This window comes from Micromys minutus (assembly GCF_963924665.1).
Source record: "Micromys minutus genome assembly, chromosome: 9".
In the NCBI taxonomy this organism is placed as follows: Eukaryota; Metazoa; Chordata; class Mammalia; order Rodentia; family Muridae; genus Micromys; species Micromys minutus.
This window is the reverse complement of record NC_137978.1, coordinates 54248390-54271619: the sequence shown is the minus strand read 5'-3', so window position 1 is coordinate 54271619 and position 23230 is coordinate 54248390. Positions and strand designations below refer to the sequence as shown.

The window sequence follows — 23230 nt, the reverse complement described above, 5'->3', positions numbered from 1 at the left end:
CGGGCTCTACAAAGCTGCGGAGAGGCGAGCCTGTGGCTCTTCTCCTGCAGGGCTATGAGGTCTAGGAATAGAGAACCTGAGGTCAGACACAGTGCAACCACTCTCGTGACCTCAAGCCTCAGTTTAACCGTGGCCACCTATAAAATGGGGCTGGGCCTTCAGCTGTAGGTCACAAAAGAGCATGAATACAAGGCTAAGCTGTGTGTGATTTGCATGCCACCTATGCCGGGAGGGAAGCACTGTCAGATGACAAGGACAGTCAGGTCGCGGGCAGGTATCCAGTGTGAGCATGGGACTTGGGCAGTGGGACACACCACAGCACCCAGACACAGACTAGTGCCGCCCAGACAGGAAAACCAGCACTTTATTTGCTACAGTGACAGCAGCTCTGGATGGAGTTGGCAGCTGCTGTCTCTACACAGGATGGTCTAAAGTGAGACAACAGTCAGCACTTCCCCAAGTGAGTGTGTCCGCACAGGAGTGTGACAACAGCCGGCTTCAGGGCTGTGGGAGGTGCCTGGTACTGTCTCTAGAGAGAGTTCCGGTCATGGCTCAGGGACAGAGAGATCCAGTGTCTAGCGTGCCCTCCAAGGCCTGCACTACCTCACGGAGCCAACGGGCAGACTGGGCCACGGATGTTCAGCAAGCTCCCGCTGCAGCCGCTTGAATTGCTTCTTGGAGGCCCGCTTAGGCCGCAACCACCGCAGGCAGGCTGGGAGACACTGGTCCAGCACGCTCTGCAGAAGGCAGTGGGACGCTGTGAAGGGACAGCTGGGCCTGTGGCCTCCACATCCCTCCCACAGCTGCTATCTGTGTGGGCCCTACCTCCAGCATAAAGGCGCCCACAAAGTTGAAGGCGACCAGACCCAGCAGCAGCAACTTGAAGGAGCTGTCCGCAATGTTCCTCAGTCCTAGTGGCCCCTGCAGGAGGCCGGGGACCAGGATGAGGCCCACCAGGACAGAGCCCAAGAACGCCAGGGCCACCAGGAAGGGCACTGGGGGTGGGGGAGTCTGTCAGCAATGGCGCTGCGCTCCGGGACGCACGCATGCACACGCGCACACACACACAAACACACTCCACTCAGGGTCCCTTCTCCATTCTAGCTGCCACCCCTCAGTCCACCCCCAGCCCCCACAACGCGGCAGCACCGTTGGTGTAGAGCGGCTGGCGGAAGGGTGCCCCTTTAGACACCGCTGCGGCCAGGATGAGGTACTGGAAGCCAGACAGAGAGAAGACCACCGTGTTCTCATAGTTGGGCAGGTTGTCCGGTGCGGGCACAGTTCTGTTCAGAGGCACAAACCTGGGGACCGCGGTGGTGGGGTTAGGAACAGAGTAAAGGGTGTCAGAGGCAGGGGCAGTGCTGGTGCCAGGGACTCTGCTACTTACCAGGGCTGAGCTATGACCAAAAAGTACCCCCCCAGCTGGATGCCGGCCACCAAGACCACCTGCAGCAGCAGACTGCCCAGTACAGGCACACTCAGCAGCGCCCCTGGTGGCCGCGCTCGTACCAAGGTCAGTGCAGGGCCTGTGCGGCTCATGAGCACGGCCACCGTGGTGGTGATGACCAGGTCGATGGCCAAGAACTGTAGGTCTCCCAGGTTGGTGTTAATCTGTGGCAGGAGAGGCCAGGGGAAGCTGAGGACCAGCTCCTGCAGAGCTCCAATCCTCATGGAGCCTGAGGAAGAATTCTTCCCACCCTCTGTCTGACCCAGCATCCTCAGGGGGCGTGTCCCAGTGAGCGGATACTTGCTGTCCTGGCCTAGTCTTAAGTTCCTTTACACACAGCAAAACCCCAGAGGGGCTGCCCTGTGTGGTTCTGTGTCACTCTGCCTGGGCTCTGCCTCAATTCTCCTGTGTCCAGCACCCTGGGATGCACCCACAGACTGGAAGCTTCGGGAATTAGTGATAGTTGACAGCACAAGCCAGTGGCCCCACTTCTCAGGACCCATGTCTAAAGGGTTAGAGCCACACGAGCTTTGCTGCCTGCCTGAGTCAGGGCAGGCAGATGGAAGAGCCACACATCTTAGGAGGCACTGGGCTCCTAGCCACGCTGGGATGCTGTTGGAGTGCTGCTTTGGGTCTGGGGTTCTGCTGATGCTCACCGTGTACAGAGTGAGGACAGAGATGAACTGAGTCAGGCTGTACAGGGCCATGTACTTGAAGACGCTGAAGGAAGTGTCCAGAGAGCAGCGGCCTTCCCTAGGGGCAAAGATGGATGGACATCTGCAGCTCAGCTCCAGCTGCTGGTAGGTCCCGCCCCCGACAGGCCCCGCCCCCTTACCCACCAGACCTGCCTTGCCTTACCTGATGACAGTGGGCACACACTCAATACTGGCCATGCTGGAGGTGAACGGAGAGACCACTGACGCCTCTGCCTGGGACAGTGAGATGCCCACGTCAGCTGCCTTCAGGGCCCCACAGTCATTGGCTCCATCCCCGCACATGCCCACGCTGTACCTGACAGGAAGAGAGGTGTGGCCTGAGCCTCCACAGGCTATTGGGAGAATCCAGCCTAATGACCAAGAGGCACTTGGTAAATAGATGAAATTATTCTTAGCATAACAGACACAGGGGAGTCTGCCTGGATACCTCTATCTTTTACTGTGCTCGGGATGGACCCCAAGATCTCTTAAATGCCACCACATTTCTAGCCCAACCTAGGTGCTATTTACTATTTATCTGCTTGTGACTGGGACAGGCCCTTGCTGGGTACTCCTGGCTGGCCTGGAACACACTAAGCGACAACCTCAACCCTGGTTTTTTCACTTGCTTTAGTCCACAAAGGCCTTGAACTAGCAGCAATCCTCCTGCATCTGCTTTTCTAAGTGCTGGGATTACAGCACATGCCAGCATGTCTGGCTTGAAAGGTGAAGTCTAAGGAAGTAAGCTGACAGACAGACAGACAGACATGCTCATTCCGCATTAGTGCGTATTAGTGCCCCTGCCACACAGAACTCACTGGAGCCTCTGCAGTTCACACACTAGCTCTGTCTTCTGCTCCGGGGCCATGCGGGCAAAGACGGTGGCCTGCACCAGGACCTGGGGTGTAAAAGGGGAGGGCTGAAACATCGCCTGGCACACAGAGACAGGCAGTGCAGAGCCCCTCCCGGGGCAGCTCTACCTTGGGCAGCAGCTTGGGGAAGTGCTTCTGAAGGACGGCAAACGTGGACCCGCTGAGGGCCAGGTGACGGGACTGGGGTTCCAGCTCCATGGGATAGCCTGTGGCCTGAACAGGATCCTAGATATCAGAAAACTCAGCTCAGTGACCCTTTCCCTCCCTGGGGACTGTCCTGGGTCAGGTGACACTGAATGGAGTCATTGAGTGGGGTGCAGTCAGCGTTGGTGGCTCATCTTACTTTTGTCCCGTTCATGACTGCAGAGGTCTCCGTGGGCAGGAACTCCAGGGCAGCAGGCCGGCCCTGCTCAGGGTGGGTTGCATGGATGATAATCAGGTGCTCCTGGGTGCCCACCATGCCACAAGCTTTGGCCACAGTGACAGCTGTCTGCAGATTGTCCCCTAGGGGTGTGAGGTAGGATCACAGTCTAACACTGTCCAGGGCCTCGTCACCTTGACCCCGCCCTGAATCTTACAGGTAGACCATCCACAGAACTGTCAACCATGGCTGAGCAGGGCAAACTAGCCAGCTAGCCATGCTTCTAGACAGTTTTCCTCCATGGTAAACTGAGCCACCAGAAGTCAGAGGAACAACTGGAGGCTGACCTCCAGCTCTGCGCTTTGTATGAAGCTTCAAGACCACGTATGCTTGTGAGTGAGCACAGGGCTGGGGTGTGGGACAGACAGACTGCCCACTCGGGCCCCTATGCTTCAGTGAGAATCCTTGCTCTATGAGGCTGTCACAGCCCTTCTAGCCTGACACCATTATCCCACATGGAGGAGGGGCCTGGAACCCATCAGTGACCTTTTGGTGACCCAACAGGTGAATGGCTGGGTGGACACCCCACCTCGCTCTTAGGAACTCATCCGACTCTGAGCCCCAGAGCCCTGAGCTCATGTGTATGACGGTGACATGTGTGATGAGAAGATGGGGAAGGTCTGGCTCCAAAAAGACGCTGCAGCAGAGGATGCTGGGAAGCCACCTTTCATCAGGAGGGGACAGGCTGTGCCCCCCTCACAGATTCCCTGAGCCACAATACCTGTCACCATAATGGTACGGATGCCCGTCTTCCTCAGAGTCTGTATGACTGGGGTCGTCTGTGGCTTCAGTAGGTTCCTCATGACCAGCAGCCCCAGGAGGCTCAGATCCTGCTCCACTGTGTCCCTGGAGAGTTGGCATCTCCAGGTCAGAGGTCGGGCAGGAACCAATGCCCTTCTCCTAGTGTCCAGACAGGGGCAACTGTCTAGGCTTAGTACCTCCCTCCAAATCCCCTGAGACTGGGTTCACCTTGTCAGCTCCTGAGCGGCCTCAAGGCTGGGTGCGACGGGCAGTGGCTTGCCAGCCAGTGCCACGACCCGGTAGCCAGCAGCTGTGTAGCTCTGTAGCACCTGAGAAAAGTCTCTGGGCACTGTGGGCAGAGAGCGCGTTATCAGGGCTTGTGGGGAGGGGGCGTGTCACAGACTGCAACCCAACCCCACTCTATGCTCACACCCACTAGTGGACTCTGGGCCTGCCACCTTCACCTGTCTCGGGGCTGCAGAGGCTGGCCACAAGTTCTGGGGAGCCCTTGACGTAGGCCTCAGGCTGGGTGGCCCCTGGCCACGTCACCACCACGTCCATACGCTGCAGTGCAGAGGAGAAGGGGAAGCGGCAGAGGACACTGACGGGCTCTGGTGGCTCTTCCTGTGGGTGGGAGGAGAGCTGAGGGGCTGGCTGAGGGGCCGCTCCCCAAGCCCCAGGTCCCAGTCACTCTGCAGCTTACCTCTTGCTGAGGGCTCCTGGGTGGGGGTCTCATTACCCCCAGGACCTGGGTCCCAGGTTTTGAGCCTGCGGCTGGACCCTCCTCTAAGACCTGGTTCGGGGCAAACACGGAGGTTGGAACCCCGGGCCTTGGCAAACAGGGCCAGCAGAGCTAGGTGCATAGAAGACTTCGTGACTAGAGGGGTAAGACCCAAATGGACACTCTGGCTGTCCCACCGGTACGTTGCTGAGTGATCTTGGTGACTAAAATCTCTGTGAAGCAGGTTTCGAGCTTAGGCTAGGGCCACAGTATAGTGACCGAAAGTACATGGGGGGTACCAGCAGATTGCACATGCTCCACACAGCAAGGCTCTGCTGTGACTGAGACTGGGCGACTGCAGTTAGGAGAGACCACTGGGGAGATACGAGGTAGCATTCTTTAGGCCTAGCTGCTGCAAGGCAGGGGTCTGGCCTGCTTGGCCTCCTCACCCAGCCTGTAGATTCCACCATCTTGAGATCCATGGGGTCGCCCACCAGGGTGTCATGTAGCTGGCTGAGGGCGTGACACGTGGCCAGTGCTCGGAGGAGGGGCCCCAGGGGCAGGTGGCGGGGCTCTGGGACCAGTGGCAGCAACATCTGCCCCTTTAGGGGCACCACCCCCATTATGTCCAAGCCGTCCTCCGTGAGGGTGCCTGTCTGCAAGGGGACAGTGCCAAGTCCTTGGGTGAGTCGAGCTGGTCCCCTACACCCAAGCCAGGCGAGTCCCACAGGAACCAGAGCACCCAGAGCAAAGGGACCACAGGAGGCCTGTTCTGGACCGTGTGTTCCTGCTGGGGTCACTTCCACACGCCTGCGTCTGATAGGCTTCCCTCTCCTCCCTCAGCTCACGGCCCTGAGGGACCATCAGGGGGAGCTCAGCTGGTGTTTCCCTTCTGACACACGGTTCAGTGTCCTTAAACCTCACCACCACGGGAGAGCTCAGAAGGAAAAACTGGCCATGCCATCAAGGTGGCTCTGGGCTCCTTTAGTGCCCACTGTCCTCTGTGTGTTGCTCATGTGCTCACTTGCTTGGGGCACGTGTGTGTGCACACACACAGACACATAGACAGGGACACGGACACAGACACACACACACACACACACACACACACACAGACGCAGACACACAGACACACACAGGCACACGCCCCACCCACAGACACAGGCAAACATAGGCACACACACACAGACACGCATGCACACGCACACACATGCTACCCAGTCCTCAACTGTGCTGTGGTAGATTCCAGGGCTGTGAACTCCAGTGCCCAGCACAGCAGCCCCCACAATGGTTCTTCAACAACTAAATACACGATTTCAGGTATTGTATCTGCCAGGCACGAGACAGAGTGGGTAGGAGCTGGCAGCGAAGGTCAGTCCCTGAATGTTCCACACTTGGATGACATCTAAGTACAGCGGGCCATCTGCTAAAGTGCCCAGCCCATCCCCCGTCCCCCCCGCCAGCCAGGTCCCACCTTGTCAAAGCACACGAGCCTCAGCTTGCCCCCCAAGTTGATGCGCAGCGGGTGGATGCAGAAGATGCCCTGTGTGCGCAGCCGCCCCTGAGCGTAGAGCGTGCACACTGTCATGGCGGCCGGCAGGGCGGGTGGCACCACCACCGTCACCAGGTCCAGGGCTCGGATCACGATCTCCTTCACAGGCACCTGGTAGGAGGCACTGTGAACCCCAAGGTGGAGCTGGGGAGGTCCTGCAGGCTGGTAGTCCTGCCCGGCCTCTGGCTTACCCGGTTCCGGTAGAGAATGACAATGCTGTAGATGGTACCAAGCAGAGCTGGGGAGACAGCAAGCGGTAAATGGAACTGCCGGACCCCCCCACCCCCTCCCCCGCTCTGGGCTGGGGCTGTCAGCACACTCACCCAGGACTGAGAGCGCTGCCACAAACTTCATGCTGTGTCTGTAGAACTTGAAGCTGATAGGCCTTGGGTGTAGGATAGAGCTCACCAGCCCCCCTTTGGCTGTGCAGAACCCTGGGGGCATACAGAAAGCCAAGGCAGGGACAGGGGTTAGGACAAGCTCCTCCCACTCCTCACATACGGCCTGCTCACTGGGGTCATGACATCCTCAGCGCCAGCCATCAGGATGGGGGTGACAGATGTAAACTCCCAAGGCTTGCCTAACCCCCACAGGTCTCTCTCTCTCTCTCTTTTTTTTTTTTCTTATTACTTTCTGTAGTTCAGAGATTGGACCCTTATCCAACTAGTCAAGTGCCCTGCTGAGAACCTTTTCACTTATCCGAAGCCCTCTCTTTATTCTGACTGGGGGAGTCTCACTAAATTGCCCAGGCTGGACCTTAACCTCTGACCCCTCAGCCTGGGTGTGTGTAGGAGAACCCCACAGTGGCAGGTGAGGTGGGGCATGCTCCAGGTCCTGCCCTGTCCAGTGTCACGGCTCCTATACATGCTGAGCTCAGCACTCTTCCCCACCTCCAGATGCGTACCAGTCCGAGTCACCACTGCTAGGACACGGGGTCCCAGGTAGGCCCGGGCCTGCAGAATGAGGGTGCCACAGAAGAGAGTGTGCCGCCGGTGCGTCTCTGGGCAGTAGGGCTTGGGCCCCTCTGGCAGGGCTGTCTTCAGCACTGGGACACTTTCTCCTGGGAGGGACATGGTGTGAGGTCCATAAGAGGCCTTCAGGGTGCTCCCTCCCACCAACAGAGCTAAGAGCTGCTCATGGCTGCTCTGAAGCTGCACTTAATTCTGACTGGGTGGGCAGTGGGAGGGAAAAAAGCCAGAGGGGAAAAAGAGCTTGAGACCATGAGGTGATCCTGAGGGGAGCTGCCCGCTCCTAGGAGCCTGCCTTGGTAGTTGGGCCAGCTAGTAAAAGCCTATTTGGGGGCCAATGTTTGGGGAGCTCTTCTCCTGGAGTTAGTTCACCACAAACACATCATTTTTGTGGACTTTAGACTGGTCGCACAGTGCAACATGGCCGGCCTCGAACTTGTGATCTCCCTGACTTAGCTTGTAGAGTCCTGGGGTTCCTGCGGTGAGCCACCGCCTAGCCACACCCTGCTTTTTGTGTTGTTTTCATTCAAGACAGAGTCTCATTACGTAGACCAGGATAGCCTCAAACTCAGAGACCCACCTCTGCTTCCCGAGTGCTGGCATTAAGGATGTGTGCCAGCCACTACACCCACTTCAACTCTAACTAATCAGGGGATTTGCATTAAAATCCCTGGGCAGCAGAATCCATTATGGAGTTCCTGTGAGGACATGATTACTGGGCATCTATAATATGAATACTGGGGGGGGGGACTCAAGGGTACCCCAGCCTGTCTGCATCCCTAAGATTAGGTAAGTGTGAGACAGTGTATGAGAGGCAGAGGTTTTTTTTTTTTTTGTTTGTTTGTTTTTTTAATAGTCTCATATAGCCCAGGCTAGCCAAAAACTTACTATATAGTCAATGACCTTGAACTACTGACCCCTCCTACTTCAACCTTCTAGTGCTGGGACTGTCAGTGTTACCTGGTTTTTGCTGTTACTGTTGTTCTTTCAAGTTAAGAGTCTCACTGCGCAGTCTAGGCTAGATCCAAACTTTGAGTGACCCTGCTTCTGTATGCTGAGTACTGGGATTATAACCATGTTTGCTTTCATTAACTTATTACACAGGTAAAACCCAAAGCTAGGCCTGGCGGAGGGTCTGTAATCTTAGCTTTTCGGGACACTGAGGCAGGAGGATTACAAGTTTGAAGTCTGCTGGGACTACAGAGTAAATTCAAAGGCGGCCTGGGCAAAGTACTGGGGAAGCTTAGCTCAGTAGGAGAGTCTGGCCTAATCAGTGGTAATTTTAATGAGAACGGGGCCCCATGAGCTCACGCTTGAGCACTTGGTCCCAGTTGGAGGAACTGGTTGGGAAGGATAAGGAGGTGTGGCCTTGCTGGAAGAGGTGTGTTACAAGGGTGGACTGTGAGGCTTCAGAAGACTTCAGCCACTCCAAACTAGCTCGCGCTCTCTGCCTCCAACCTGTGATCAGGGTGTGAGTTTTCAGCTGCCCCTGTCACTATGCCTCGCTCCGCCATCACACTCTAACCCTCTGCAACTGTACACTCACTAGAGCGCTATCTTTTCTAAGCTGGCTTGGTCACGGTGTTGTCACAGCCACCAAACAACAACCAAAGGCGGCAGGCATGGTAGCACAGGCCTTTAATCTCAGGAGACAGAGTTCAAAGCCAGCCTGGTCTACACAGAGAAACCCTGTCTGGAAAAACCAACCAACCAATCAATCAATCAATAGAAACTAAGATTAAGATGCGGGGCGAGGGGCAGCCCTGGACACAGATCACAAACCAGCACAAGAACGTAACAAATCTCAAGCCAGGGCTTCCTTGGAAACAACCGTCCACTCCTATCATGTTAACTCAGCTGGCCTGGACCCAGTGATCCTCCTGCCTCAACCGTCTGAGTGCTGGGATCACAGGCATGAGTCCCTGCAACAGGCTAGCGCACAGATCTCATACACAGTGAGTGGAGACGCAGACATACACCAGTCCTGGTCCACCAGGGCCTCCTAGGAGCACGTGGAATGCTACATACCTAAGACACAAGAAACAGAAATAAGCCCACCACACGGCCGGAAGAGCTGCAGTAACAGTGTGCACACACGTGTAGAAGAAACACGGGTCACAAGCAGGGACCATGGGTCACAAGCAGGGACCATGGTTCACGCGCCACAACCTCCTGCACAGGGCAGAGTCTTGGACGTTTGGTAGATGCTGATGAGAGACTCTATGCATGCTCTACACCAGAGTGACCGGCAACCACATTTTACCGGTGGGGAAACTGAGGCACAGAGTGTTTAAAGGCATACGGCTAGCGAGTGCTGGGGCCACAACAGTTACTTGAAAAGAAAATCTCAGCGAGAACTTCTAGCAAAAGGCAAAGGGTTAGATGGCAAGGACAGCGCGCTGGGCCTCGTGCCGGGCTGGGCCTACCTGTCAGGGAGCTCTCGTTGACCACGCACTCCCCGGCCACCAGAGCGGCGTCACACGGCATCACCCCGCCCTCCGGGGGCAGCACCAGGCAGTCTCCGGGCACCAGCTCACTGGAGTCCACCCACTCTTTCTCTGTGGAATGTGGGGTTCAGTGAGGTCAGGGGCTCTGCTGCCCCCTACTCCCAGCCCTCCCCCTGCCTGCTCCTCACCTCCTCCGGGTCGGCACACCTGCACCCTCACGGACATCGAGACCATGTCCCTCAGGGTCACGCTTTGCTGTGGAACAGAGGGACGAGGAGAGCTGAGCGGGCGGCGGTCCCTTGGGGACACCTTGCCCAGCCCTGCCAGGCCCTGCGCCCTCACCTTTCTGGTCTTGTACAGGGCCAGGCAGACGGAGATGGCTGAGATGAGGAAGATGCAGAGAGCATACCAGTAGTAGTGGTCAGCCAGCCACAGTGCGATGCTGAAGGCCTGGAATCCGTAGTAGGGGTTCAGTGCCTGGAGGAGGAGGAAGAGGCAGCGTCAGTGGCATCCCTGGGCTGCCTGCATACTACAAAGCTGGTGGCTGCCCCGAGCAAAGCCAAGCCAGCCGCCCGTCCTGGCCCCAGCCGCTTTTCTACCTGACATCCCCCAAGCTGCAGCTAGGAGGACACAGACATTTGTCCCCAGACGTGTCATACTGAAAGGAAATTAAATTCAAGGTCTCATAATCCTGTTGGTTTTTGGTATTTTCTTCATAGTATATTTTAGTCTTTAATAATTAAGACCTTCCACAATCTGACAGTCTCTGCAATGCTGAATTTTCTCTTTAAGGAGAAATAATGTTTCCTATACTTCCCTTAGTTTTAGTTGTCTGAATATGATTTGTTTAGGCTGTCTCTTACACAAGGAGATGGAATGTGGGGTGAGCACACAGAGGGAGGTATCTTGTCAGTTGTTAGCTAGGAGATTTAGGGCTTAACCGCCTTCTCGGGACACCTGGGCACCATCGATTGAGCTCCGGAATTCACAGTCATTAGGAAGCTGTTGCGGAACCCGGAGTGTAGTTAATTCTTGTGTAGATACCAGGGCCCTGGGAAGAGTCTATGCTCTCACATAGGGGGAATGGGGTGAGGAGGTCTCTGTGTGGGGCTCCGGCTCCTGACTTCCTGACTGCACATAAGCTGTCAGTGTTGGGTGAGTTAATTCTTCCCAGCCCCCGACCCTCTCCCTATAAAAATCCCCAGCTTTCGAGACTCAGGGTCGATACCTCTGTCTCCTGCGTGAGATACGTATCAGCCTGGAGCTCCATCATTAAACTGCCTTGTGCTTTTGCAGCAAGGTCTCTAGCGTTTCATTGGGTAACCCGGTGTCCCGAGACTCGAGTGGGGGGTCCCCGAAAGGGGGTCCTACAATACTCCTGCCATACTTCCTAAGTGTCACACAATGGTGAGGACAGTTCTGTAAGCTGGAACCACCACAGGCGAAGGAGGCCCAGGAGGGTTAAGTCACTGGCCTAAAACCACAAAGCGCCTGAGTGTCAGGCTGTCTTTGCAGAAGGCTGGGAGAGGTAATCCCTTTGACTACCAGTGACCTTGGTGTTATCTTGTTCTGCCTTGAGGCGTGGGTCCCTCCAGAGTGAACAGACTGTTTAGTTCTTATCCTTCCAGACTGACAGCTGGAAGCAAAGGCTTGGAGCCGACTGGGCCTCGGGGAAGGACCAACTAGCCCAAGGCTGTGCTGGACCCCGAGGGTCTGCCCTCAGCACCGCTGCAGGCTTGCTCCAAGCTCTGCATAGATGCTCCTGATCCTCAGCCTGGTCTCTCAGGCTGAAAACACTGACCCCTACTCAGACTGAGGGCGACACCGGGGCCTTACCTCATCCAACAGCAGCTGCAGGTAAGACTTAACAGGAATACCAATCACGTTGGGGCCATAAATAGTCTTCCTGTAAAGAAGAGAGTCCACTGAGCTGTCCCAGGGTGCCAGAGACCCCACTTCCCACCAGGGAAACCAAGATCCTGAGAAGGTACCAACTGGAAGACAGGTGTGTGGGAAGGAAGAGCAAAATGGGGCCCCAGGGCCAGGACAGCAAATACCTCACAGCCTGGTCCTGGAGGCTGAGGCCGGAGCTGGAGCAGTGGATGTCATCACAGGTACGACCGTGGTCCAGCAGGCTGATGAGGGTGGAGAGGGGACACCGTCTGGGTGACAGGACCTGAGCTCCAACCCCAGCCTCAGCAGGCCGAGAACGTGGGGCTCCAGGACTGTCAGGCCGCCCTGGGTCACACTAAACCCTGAGAACTCAGCTTATCCATTCCTGTGACCCGGCCACAAACCACCTCACTAAGGGACAACAGCCACAGTGGGAGATGGGTATGCTGTGGACCGGTTTACACCAGTGATACCTTAGGACAAGCAGTTAACCTTGCTGTGCCTCTGTTTTCTCAACTGCAAAATGTGGGAGCAGACACACCTACCTCCACCTCATCAGGCTGTGGTTCCCTGAGGTAAAGTCAAAGCTAAGTGACCAGCACATTGGTGAGCTTTGTCCCTGTCACTACCACAGAGCAAAGGCTAGTGGAGCCCCTCTTCCCCTGAAAACACCCCAATTTACCAGAGGACTGTCCTGGCTGGGTGAGCATAAGATGTAGGAGAGGCAAAAAGACCCAAACGTGACTGAACGCACCGCCCCAGGAGCAGCACACAAGCCCTCACGGGTGCCAGCCAAGGGGTTCTGTCATCCTCGAGGTACATGCGCCACACTAGTGAAGGGGCTTCTGGCGTTCTTTATAGTAACAAGGCCTGGCACCTTCCACTGTCACCTTCAGTGTTGTCCCAGGTTTAATGTCTCCTTCACCCTCATCTAAAATTCTGCTTCTGGGGGACTCAAGCACACCAGGGGGTGTGGTACTCGGCAGGTGGACCTTCAATGACCCTATGAGGTGAGACGAACCCTCACCCCCCATTTACAAGAAAGGGCTCCCAGCTGAGTCATGCTTCGTGAACTGCCCAAAGTTTCAGGGTAGCCCGGGTTAGACCAATCCCATCATGTTCTGGTACCGTCACCCACCCTGCTGGAGATTGGTGTGGCCATGCCTGGGGCCTCTACCTGACTTGGCAGAAGGTTTGCTGGGTTTCCATCCAGACGTAGCGTTGGCCTTGGAGGACGTAATAGCGCAGTACCTGCTTCTGGGCGAGAGAGGAGAGGCCAGTGGGAGGTGGGCCTGGCATCGAGGAGCATCCACACACACACAGGGTGGGCAGGGGACAGGGACAGCATCACAGGAGTAGCTTGGAAGTCAGAGAGCCAGAGGGACACAGAGAATTGTGAACCCAGACCTCCCATACAGAGTGTGTGACTAGAAACCCAGAGGAGGGCAGGGCCAGGTCTAGAGCCCAGCTGGTCACTCACCGCCTCTTTCTGCCTGTGGAGCTGGGTGGTGTCCTGCCATGTGCCCTCGGGTATCACTCCCACGGCTGCCTGGCTCCGGCCATCCTCTGCCTGGGCCTGTGGGGACGGCTCCCGGCTGGGGAGGGTTTGGGAGTTACTCAGCAGCTCAAGGGGTGGCTCAGACCACCCATTCCGTCCTGGGACGGGACACTTGCTGTCTCACCTGCCCTCAACAACAGCCTCCGTCTGCACCTGCACCGTGAAGAGCTGTCTGGAGCTACCCTGGAACACAGAGGTGTTGACATCAGCCCTTCAGATGAGCCTCCATCCTTCCAGACCAGCCCCTGGCCAAGTGGCCTTGGGGAAAGCCAAAGGTGCAGGGCTATCCATTTAGACAGCACTTTATACCCAAAAGTCTCTATGCATGTGAGCACGGTGTATACGCACACGTGTGTGGCGGTGCACCTGCGTGCACACAGACTCCAGGGTAGGATATCGGTGTCTTGCTCTATCCATCTCTGCCTTACTTCCTTGAAAGAGGATCCCTCCTTGACCCTGGAGTCAGCAAGCCCCAGAGAGCCTGCTGCCCTTGCTCCACCTCCCCGGCACTAAGGATTATGGGCATGTGGGCAGTCACACACAGCTTTTTACATGGGTGACGGAGATTCGAACTCGGGTCCTCGAGTCTATGCAGCAAGCACTCTTATCCATTATTCTGGGTTAGTTTTTTGGTCAACTTGACACAAGCTGGAGTCATTTGAGAAGTGGGAATCTCGGGAAAAATGTCCCCGTTAGATTGGCCTGTGGAGCGTTGCCCTGACAACTGATTGTGTGGGAGGCCCCGCCTACTGTGGGCAGTGCCACCCTGGGCCTGTGGTTCCTGACTTGAGTTCTTGCCAGGACTTCCTTTGAGGATGGACTGTGGTGTGGACCTGGGACTGAGATAAACCTTCTCCTCCCAACTTGCTTTTTGGTCATGGTGTTTGTCACAGCAACAGAAGCCCTAACTAAAGCTCCCATTCAGAGCCATCCCCACATAAAGTCTTATTTATGTGACTTTGATTATGAAAGCCAATAAGGTCTTTTCTAAAGGAAAAAAAAACAGCTATGAAAATAGGAAATAGAAGGGAGCCCAGAGGGCTGCCTCTGCCCACTGCTCAGACTGGAATGCTGAGGCACAAACAGGAAGATGAAGGCTTGCCTCCTGCCCACCCCGCTCCAAGGCCCAGCGGTGGCTGCACGGAGCACCCCAGTATCCCATTATCCCTTCTCAGCCCCGGGTGGCTTCACTCACCTCTTTGTCTTTTATTTCTATAACGAGTGTTTCTGCGTGGGCCAGGCTGCATGGCCTCAGCCGCAGGCGCACGCCCCACAAGGGCTTCCAGCGGAATAGCAGCCAAGGGATCCCGGCCAGCATCCAGACCGCGGCGTGATAACCGATGGCCCTCCATGGACTGCCACAGTAACCGCTGAGCCTCTGGGGATGCAGGAGACAGGCCTGATGAAGGGGGGGGAGTGGGGGGGGAGGACTGAACAGATGTCAGGAGGGTGCTGGGGCAGGCTGAGTGCCACTCCGTCCACCAATACCTACCACGGATGAAACTGAGGAGCTGAGGGGATCGATTGATGTCCCTGTCATCAGGGTCCCATAGCTGGGGGGCGTGCTGCCCATGAGCGGGCTGCTGTCTGTGGACAGGAAAGAGAATGTCAGGGAAAGAAAGGCGCTTTTTTTTTTTTTTTTTTTTTTTAAAGCACTGGGGCCCAGCCCTTACAGCGCTAGCTAGACAAGCCACACCAGCACCAGGCCACAACTCCAGGCCTCTTCTTCCTTCCGAAGCTTGGCAAGCCTGGTCACTCTGTCCACAGGCCTTCTGAGCCTGTGAACTGAATGGCTGGTTCGTGTGCTCTCTTGACAGAGCTGGAGAGAGGCACCTAACTGCACACCTGTGTCTGCTTGCACAGGGCACTGCATTTTACCCATGTCCCTTCTACGCTGCCACCCATGGGTAGGGGCCGGGCTGTTTTCATTTAGGTCCTGTCGGTGGCAGGGACTAGCACCAGGCTGCTGCGGTGGAACCTCCCTTCCTCCCACCTCCCCAACTGCTTGAGGCCTGATAGCTAATCATGTGTGTGCTTCTGTTCCCAGACCTTTTTACATGGCCGTCATAATAATTCTGTCAGGGAGCTCTCCATTTTAGTTTACGTTGTTTTGTGCGTAGGTGTGTTTTGTGTGTGCACGTATGGGCTCAAGTGTGCACATGTGCTGTGGACGCCCACGGAAACGTTTACACATGCGCACACCAGAAGTTGACGTTAGGAATCTTTCTCTATTCTCCTCCTCCTTACTTCATTTGAGACAAGGTCTCTTCCTAAGCCTAGAGCTCACCAATAGTCTAGGCTGGCTAAAAAGTGTTCTCAGGATCCACCTGTCTCTGTCCCCACAGCGACAGAATTTCAGGTGTTCGATACAGCACCAGCTTTTGTTTTTAATGTTGGTGCAGGAGATTCCAGCCCAGGCCCTCATGCCCGCAGTGTAAGCCTTTTACCCACAAGCCACCTTCCCAGCCTCCCCTCTCCATTTTAAAGACAGAGGAGAGGTTAAGTCTTCGGCCAAGATCACACAGAAAGGATTCGGGTGCTTGGGGAGGCAAGCCCAGGTGACTGGTTTTTCTTACTATTTTCATAATTGAACAATGGATTTATTGGTCTTGTACAAAGACAAATCTTGGCTGGGAGGTGGTGGTTTACAACTTTAGTCCCAGAAGGGCTTGACCTCTATGAGTTCAAGGTCAGCCTGGTCTACAGATCTGGTTCCAGGACAGCCAGGGCTACCCAGAGAAATCCTGTCTTGAAAAACAAAAACAAAACAAAACAAAACAAAAAAAAAAAAACAGAGATAAATCTGGGCGTGGCAACCATAGTTCCCAAGTGCTAGAAGCTGTTCTTAATCCTAGGATGGATGCCCACTTACAGGGAACCTAGGCTAGGCCACTAAGGCCTGCAAGGCTAGGAAGCCAACCAGCATCCTGGGCTTTCACACCCACATGGAACTGAAGTGCACTAGTGTGTGCCGTGCTACCTGAGGCCTCTCTAAATTGAGTACCCAGAAAATAGCTGAACCAGAACCCCACCAGTGGGCCCTCTCCCACCTTCCACAGAACCACAGACCCTGGCATGAGCACGGGGCCAGCCAGGAAGAAACCATTTCTTTCCCTTGTTCCCAAGGGGTAGCCTGGCTCTCACAGAGGGGACCAGAATTCAGGACAGGAGGTTCCGGAAGTTCTCCGGTTCTCCCCCACCCATAGCGCTCCCTGCTAGAGCCCATCATTAGCCTATGATGTCAGAGTGGGGGCTCACCCACCTTCCAGGGGGCCAGGAAACAGCACTTGAGGGTTTTAAAGGGCTGGTCCAGGCTGCGCAATCACCTGCACTTCCATCCACACAACCCAACCAGATAGGTACCACTTCTGTCTCTATTTTATGGCTGGGAAACAGGTGTGGGGAGGTACACTGTCCGAGAGCCACATTTAATGTCTCCGTCATCAACTGCGCCCTCTGCCAAGCTGTGATTCATAAAGCAGGCGCCCCAGCCTCTCTGGGCTTCCATTAAGATGATGGAAGTGTGTGCAGCGAGACGGTACAGACATGGAGGAAGAGGAGCATCGGCCGGAGCCATAGCAGGCGTCTGAGGCTGGTACCAGCTGTGTGGTTCCCACTAGGGCGTGGCAGCTCCTCTCCTTTCTCATCACCCAGACAGAGAGATACAGGGGTGCTGACCTCCAGCCCTGAATATCAGCTCCTTCCTGTAGCTTGTGGCCCTTGGGGCACCAGCTAGATAGGGCTCAGGTTGATAAAGAAGTCACAGAGCCAACCCTGAGCGAATCACCTGACCTGATTCCACCTACCAACAGTAGAGAGTCGGCCTCTTACTGTGGTTATGAATGGAGTACTGAGCCTCCTACCCTGCCAGGGGATGGAGACTGGAAATGGGCCTGTTTTCTTCAAAGTTCTGCTATCCCCGCTCCAACCCTCACTCATTGGTTCCTGAACTACTCACAGCCGGCACTGAATGAATGAACTCACACCTGAGCACTGCAGATGGGGGGGGGGCATGGGTCAGCACCCTTGGGCCTCCCTGCTCACCCACCCACCCATGTCTCTAACTTCTTCTTTACTCTCAGCCCCTGGGGAATCTTCTTTCCGTTGTCCGTCATTCACCCCATTATTTCACAAGGCTGTTCACAGCCAGCCTCGGGAAGGAGGGCAAAGGAGCTTGCCAAAGGAGGAAGTCTCATCTAAAGAAATCTCTAGATCGTCCATAAGGGCCACGCCCAGGGATGCACTGTCCGGTAGGGACATAGGACATCTTCAAGGCTTAGCCGCAGATCACCTGTCACGGGAAGGTGTCCCAAGACTCACCGGTGAGGCAACCTTAAGTTTGCCAGCACAGGCTGTGGGCTTTAGGGGATGAGAACTCTTAAGATCTCCCAGCTCTCCTGTGTTACAGCCAAGGCAACCTGAGGGCCTTCTCCCCGCAGCAGAGGCAACATTGTAGTTTTACCTCAGCTCTCGGAGAGGGAGGAGCTGCTGAAATGTTCCCCTCAGAGACGGGGAAACTGAGGAACCAGTGAAGAGTCAGGTGCTGAATCGTATGACCTCTAATGGGGAAGCTGGCAAGCTTAGCTGTGACGAACAGGGAGGGTCGTCACAGCCAGCTGCCTCGAGAAAAAGCAGAGTAAGATTCCAATTTAAAATGGGGGAGGGGTGGTGGCCGCAGGGTTCAGCAGGCAAAGGCCCTAGCTACACAAGCCTCCTCACGACCTGAGCTCCATGCCTGGCGTCATGGTGGAAAACTCCTCTGACCCACACACAGAGGCTGGAGCATAAGTGTGTGCGTGTGCACACAAAATAGTAACAAAACTTATCAAGTATTTAAAATGAGTGCCAGGTTTGGTGGCCCACGACTGTAACACCAACAGCAGAAAGAGACAGAAGCAGAAGGATTAATTCAAGGTCATCCATGACTACATACTGGATTTGAGGCCAGCCTGGGCTACATTAGACCCTAATTTCAAAAAATAAAAGCAGGGGGCTGGAAGCGATAGCTCAGCGGTTAAGAGTGCAGTTTGTTTCTCAGCATTCACTTTAGTACTCCTAGCCTTCTGTAATCCCCTCCACCCCACCCCCACACGATTACAATCTTAAAAACAAATCTTTAAAAGATAAAATTATGAAGAAAATAATGCAAAGAGAGCAAAAGGTCCAGGTTTGATGCCTTTCTTCACACCCAGCCAGAAACCCAAACATAAAGCCCAAGAAAAGGCAGGCCAGGAGAGAAAGACCAACATACAGGCATGCCACTGTCCAGCTGGGCCGGAGTCAAAGCCATTTGGGAACCTTTTATTTCCTGCGGAAGACCCAGCTTCCTGCTGCTAATCTGTCAGTGGCCCAGGCCACCAGCATCTACTTCTGGTGGCTCTCCTACGACTTCCATCAAGCTGAGAGGGTGTGAGCCAGGGTGGTCTTTAGCTAGGTTCCAGATGCTAGAGGCTAGAGACTTTGCTCAAATACAAAGCCAGGAGGGCAGACGTTGTTCTTATCACAAGCTGTGTAGTTGCCTCCTTTTCCCTCCCTCACCTAAGGCAGGCACTGTAGGATGGAAGCTGCGGACTGGGCCAGAGATGTGTGAGACAGAGACTGAGGGCTGAGCATGCTAGCACCCGGAGGTTAGCAAGCCATCTGCATCTGGTGGGATTTTGGCTTCAGCCTAAGACAATCAGTCTGGCATGGGGGCCATGCAGGATGTGGTCCTTGGATTTGGCCACTGACAAGCTTTCTGTAGGGGTCTGAGGCTGGGGTCAGGAATGCATTTGTGCTTCAGGTTTCCCATCCGGGACCTGCAGAGAGCTGGCTTCCCTTAACCCTGTTCATGCAACACACATGGGTGCTGCTCGGAGGCCCCACGGTGGTGCACCGCGTCCGTCACCGGACCTGTCACTCAGGGTCGAATGCATTCAGAAGGAATGGGAAGAGCAGGAACCCCCGGCCCTAGGGATCCTCTGGCCCACCGCAACAAGGGTGTGCGCAGCGGCATCCTTAATCTGTCTCTGGTTGCCTGGGGACCAGACCCAAAGGGAGGGCTGGGCCGTAGCTCACCTGCGCTCATTTCGGCTCCTCGCGCTCATCGCCGGCCGCTGTGGCCCGCAGCCTGGGCTCGGTGTGCGAAGCCCCGGGGCACGGTCGGGGGCGCCGGCTGCGGCGAGCTGCAGAGGGACCACCGGGCTGGACGACACCTGCACGACGCGACAGCGACTGGAAGGGTGCCGCAGTCAGTCTGCGGCCGTCAGGCACCGCCCCTCCGCGTCGCCTACGTCCGTCGCTACCGCGCGGGCTGCCGGGACTTGTAGTTCCAAGTCTGGCCTCTGTCCGTAGCAAGCTGAGATCCGGATGCTGGGGGCAGCGTAGGGGAGGGAGCTCGGGTGGGGGTTGGGGGTGAGGAGGACGAGAAGGGCAAAGAGTTGGGAAGCAGAGGGGTGCGGAGGGGACAGTCCCCAGACAGGAACAGATAGACGGAAAAGGACAGGCTGCGAGACAGGTAGACAGACATACAGGCAAACAGAGGGCGACGCTGGGAAGACGTAAGTGGGCCGTCTCCTAGACAGAAAAACAGAGACTGGGAGACCAGGCAGACAACAAAGAGGCAGAGAGATGACAGACAAGCAGACAGAAAGGAACTCTGGGACACCCAATTGGAACAAATAGAACAACCGTACAGGAAACAGGCAGACTGACACAAACATCAGGAAGGCAGGCAGAGTGGGAGGGAAAGGTTGGGAGACCCAGGTAGGACAGTCTCCAGACAAAACCAGAAAACCAATATGCTGAGAAACAGAATAGACAAAAGGAGGGGCAGGCAGATAGGCTGCTGGCAGACAAACAGGGAGGCATGCTGGGAGACACAGGTGGACCGGTCCTGAGCAGATGAGTGGGAAAACGGGACAAGCAGAGCATACACGCAGAGGAAGTGTCCACAAACACAGCCTCAGGTGCACACCTCACTAGTTAAGCCAGCTAACCTCCCCGTCTCTTTTTCTTCAAAACAAAACAACACAATTTATCACTCTGTGTGTCAGAGAGAGAGAGAGAGAGAGAGAGAGAGAGAGAGAGAGAGAGAGAGAGAAAGAGAGGGGGGGGGTGGGTCTCAGCAATTAAACTTAAGCTCTCAAACATGGGGTAGCCTTTACCCCCTGAGCTATCTCACTGGGTTTGGATCTTTTTTTTTTTTTTTTTAACTTTTATGTATTTTCATTTTTTAAAGATTTGTTTATTTTATGTATATGAGTACACTGTAGCTGTCTTCAGACACACCAGAAGAGGGCATCAGATCTCATTACAGATGGCTGTGAGCCACCATGTGGTTGCTGGGAATTGAACTCAGGACCTCTGGAAGAGCAGTCAGTGCTCTTAACCACTGAACCATCTCTCCAGCCCACTTTTATGTATTTTCATTTCATGTGCATTGGTGTCTGGCTGCATGTGTGTCTGTGTGAGGATGTTGGATCCCCTGGAACTGGAGTTATGGACAGATGTGAGCTGTCATGTGGGCACTGGGAATTGAACCCAGGACCTCTGGAAAAGCAGCCAGTGCTTCTAACCACTGAGCCATCTCTCCAACTCTGAGACCTCTTTTTCTGACATGTACAGTGACAAATAGCAGCAATGCTTGCTTGTTGAAAGTGCCACACAAGGACACTCAACTAAAGCCGGATACTACTGGGTAAATGTCAGGAGGGGGGGTCACACTTGCCATAGACTCCCATGGGCAGACACAGCCAGAAAGGTGCCCCATACAGGCCGGTTGGCTGTGATGATGCCAAAGGGTGGCAGGACCCAGCCCAGAAACCCGGAAGCATGGCCTGCATGCACCCCAACATGGGTGAGACAAATGAAGACTCCGAAAAGCCAAGGAGACTTGTCTACAGCATTATTACACTGTCCCATAATGACCGGCACAGCCTGGTATTCCCCAGCCACAGGGTCAATGATCTCCGAACAGAGGTAGAGGATGTATCAGAGACCTGGGGTAAGTCAAGGCAAGTTGCAGCCAGAATAGTCCTGGGCCTACAGCATCAGCCACTTGTCCCCGTGAACTCAAGGAGAGTCTGGCAAAGTTCTAGGATCTGGAACGCAAGGCCCTGTCCAGTAGAAACTTCTGGCAAACAACACAAGGACACGTAAGTAAAACAACTGCCTGTGGAAAGTGTTAGGCAGAGCCACAATGGGGTGGGGGGACACTCCCTTTATGATGACAGCCGGGTGCCTTGGCAGCACTACCTCCAGGGACCATGGGCCGTGTGCGCAGGACTTGTTGACCAGCTATGTGGGTGTGGAAATTCGAGGCTCAGACTTGCCCAGAGGTTGGCTTCAGCAGCTGGGGAACAGTGGTGCCATTTATAGAGCTGGGGTAGGCTGCTGGTGGAGCAGGTTGGGGGGCATTCCTATTGGCCATGTGAGACATGGGACTGGCTTCACTAGGTCAGGTTTGACTTCATTAGGACTGGTTGTCTCTCTCCCTTCCCACTCCCACCTCAGTGCCTAGCAGGTGACCTTTCCAGGAAGCCCAGATGCCTGGGTAGTGTGAAAGGAGGTGCTTTAGGTTTAAACCTAGCTGACACAGATTCCCCCAGAGGGACAGTGTAATAAAAGCCCTGGCCTGGAGCCTGAGCAGGCCCTGGAGCATTAGTTCCTATCTAGCTACGTGAACACTTTCTGATTTATTTACTGGGACAATGTAGCCTTGACTGGTCTTGGACTCCTAGAGATCTTCCTGCCTCCGGTGGGGTAAAGCTGTTCCTCTCTGTGCTAAAATGCCAGCCACACTGTTGAGAAGGCAGAAGTGTGGCAGGGCCCAGACACATCCGTGAGATCTGAAGCTGGGCTGGGAGCTTTGAAGGTTCAGAGATGTGGGGTCAGACTGCCTCGTCTCGTCACATCATCTGTGCCACGAAAAGCCATCCATTCCGGGGACTCGATGACAGCGGCTCAGCTCTTCTCCTTGATGGGCTGAGTGCCGGGAAATGCTTTCCTAAACCACAGAAGATGGAGAAGGCCCTGCCCTCCTGCCACAGCCACCTGTGGGGAAGTGGCTCTCACTGTGTGGCCTCCCAGGCGGTCTGTGGGCAGAGCTCTCTCTCAGACAACCACAGCTGGAGTTCACAGTCACAAGGGCCAGGCCTGATTCAACAGCTTCAATCTGACACTGCTGCTCTTCAGGGACTCTCATGGGGGATGTCCCATGCCTGGCCCACATTGCAGAAGGCTGAAAAACCATTGACGCTGCCAGTTTACCCCAGAGCAGTCTTACTTCTCGATTTCTTCAGTTTCGATGTATTTTTTTTTTTTGCAACAAAGCAGTGTTTTCTCAACTAGTGACATCCCATAAGTGAGACCATGGCTGCCTAAACACCCAGAAAGTGACCTTTCTGCAGCTGGTCTCACAGGGAATGGCCTGGAGGGAATCTCAGCAACCAGAGAATTAGTTGGGAATTTGAAGACAGGCCATGGTGCCTCACATTCAGTAATTCTAGTTCAGAAGGTTGAGGCAGGAGGATTGAGTCCAGCCTGGGCTACATAGGTTGGGGATAAAGTTGAGTTGCTACAGTGCCTGATTAGCCTACATGAAGAAGGTAGTTTGATCTTCAGAACAGCAGAGAACAGCCTGGCACTTGAGAGGCAGAGGCAAGAGGGTCAGAATTCACATTCACTCTTGGTTGTGTAAGTGAGTCTGAGGCCAGCTTCAAACATAATAAAAAACAAAAGTCCAAGGTGATCGATCCCAGGAATTTGGCAGACTGTCCATCACAGACTGAAGCTAGGCAAGTGAGCCACACTCCAAACCTCTATTTGCATTTTGGGTCAGTGTCTACCCAGCCTAGATCTCAGACTCTTCCTCCCACGAGCGGGGGCTCGCACCTGGTAACTAAGATTCTAGAGGCTAGTGACCTTCACTCCACA

General features: G+C 55.0%; 1 protein-coding gene across 8 annotated transcripts; it reads right to left on the bottom strand.

Moving 5' to 3' along the window:
• Nucleotides 1-341: 341 nt before the first annotated feature.
• Nucleotides 342-19559, bottom strand: ATP13A2 (ATPase cation transporting 13A2). 8 transcript variants are annotated; one of them, XM_080921711.1, is made up of 29 exons: nt 19373-19559; nt 14808-14902; nt 14511-14693; nt 13440-13498; nt 13238-13352; nt 12935-13014; nt 11922-11999; nt 11701-11770; nt 10207-10341; nt 10053-10119; nt 9844-9975; nt 7354-7509; nt 6773-6883; nt 6641-6687; nt 6372-6560; nt 5347-5553; nt 4880-4969; nt 4641-4800; nt 4405-4525; nt 4157-4281; nt 3358-3518; nt 3123-3239; nt 2961-3040; nt 2306-2458; nt 2104-2200; nt 1388-1611; nt 1150-1301; nt 826-995; nt 342-737 (listed from the first exon to the last, which is right to left on the bottom strand). In XM_080921711.1, exons 1-29 carry the CDS (start codon nt 19380-19382, stop codon nt 600-602), a joined length of 3522 nt encoding a protein of 1173 aa, XP_080777837.1. In that variant the 5' UTR covers nt 19383-19559; the 3' UTR covers nt 342-599. The 8 variants fall into 8 exon arrangements, with proteins under 8 accessions (XP_080777837.1, XP_080777834.1, XP_080777840.1 ...); XM_080921708.1 differs by having other exon boundaries at nt 826-921; XM_080921714.1 differs by having other exon boundaries at nt 3123-3227.
• Nucleotides 19560-23230: the final 3671 nt, after the last annotated feature.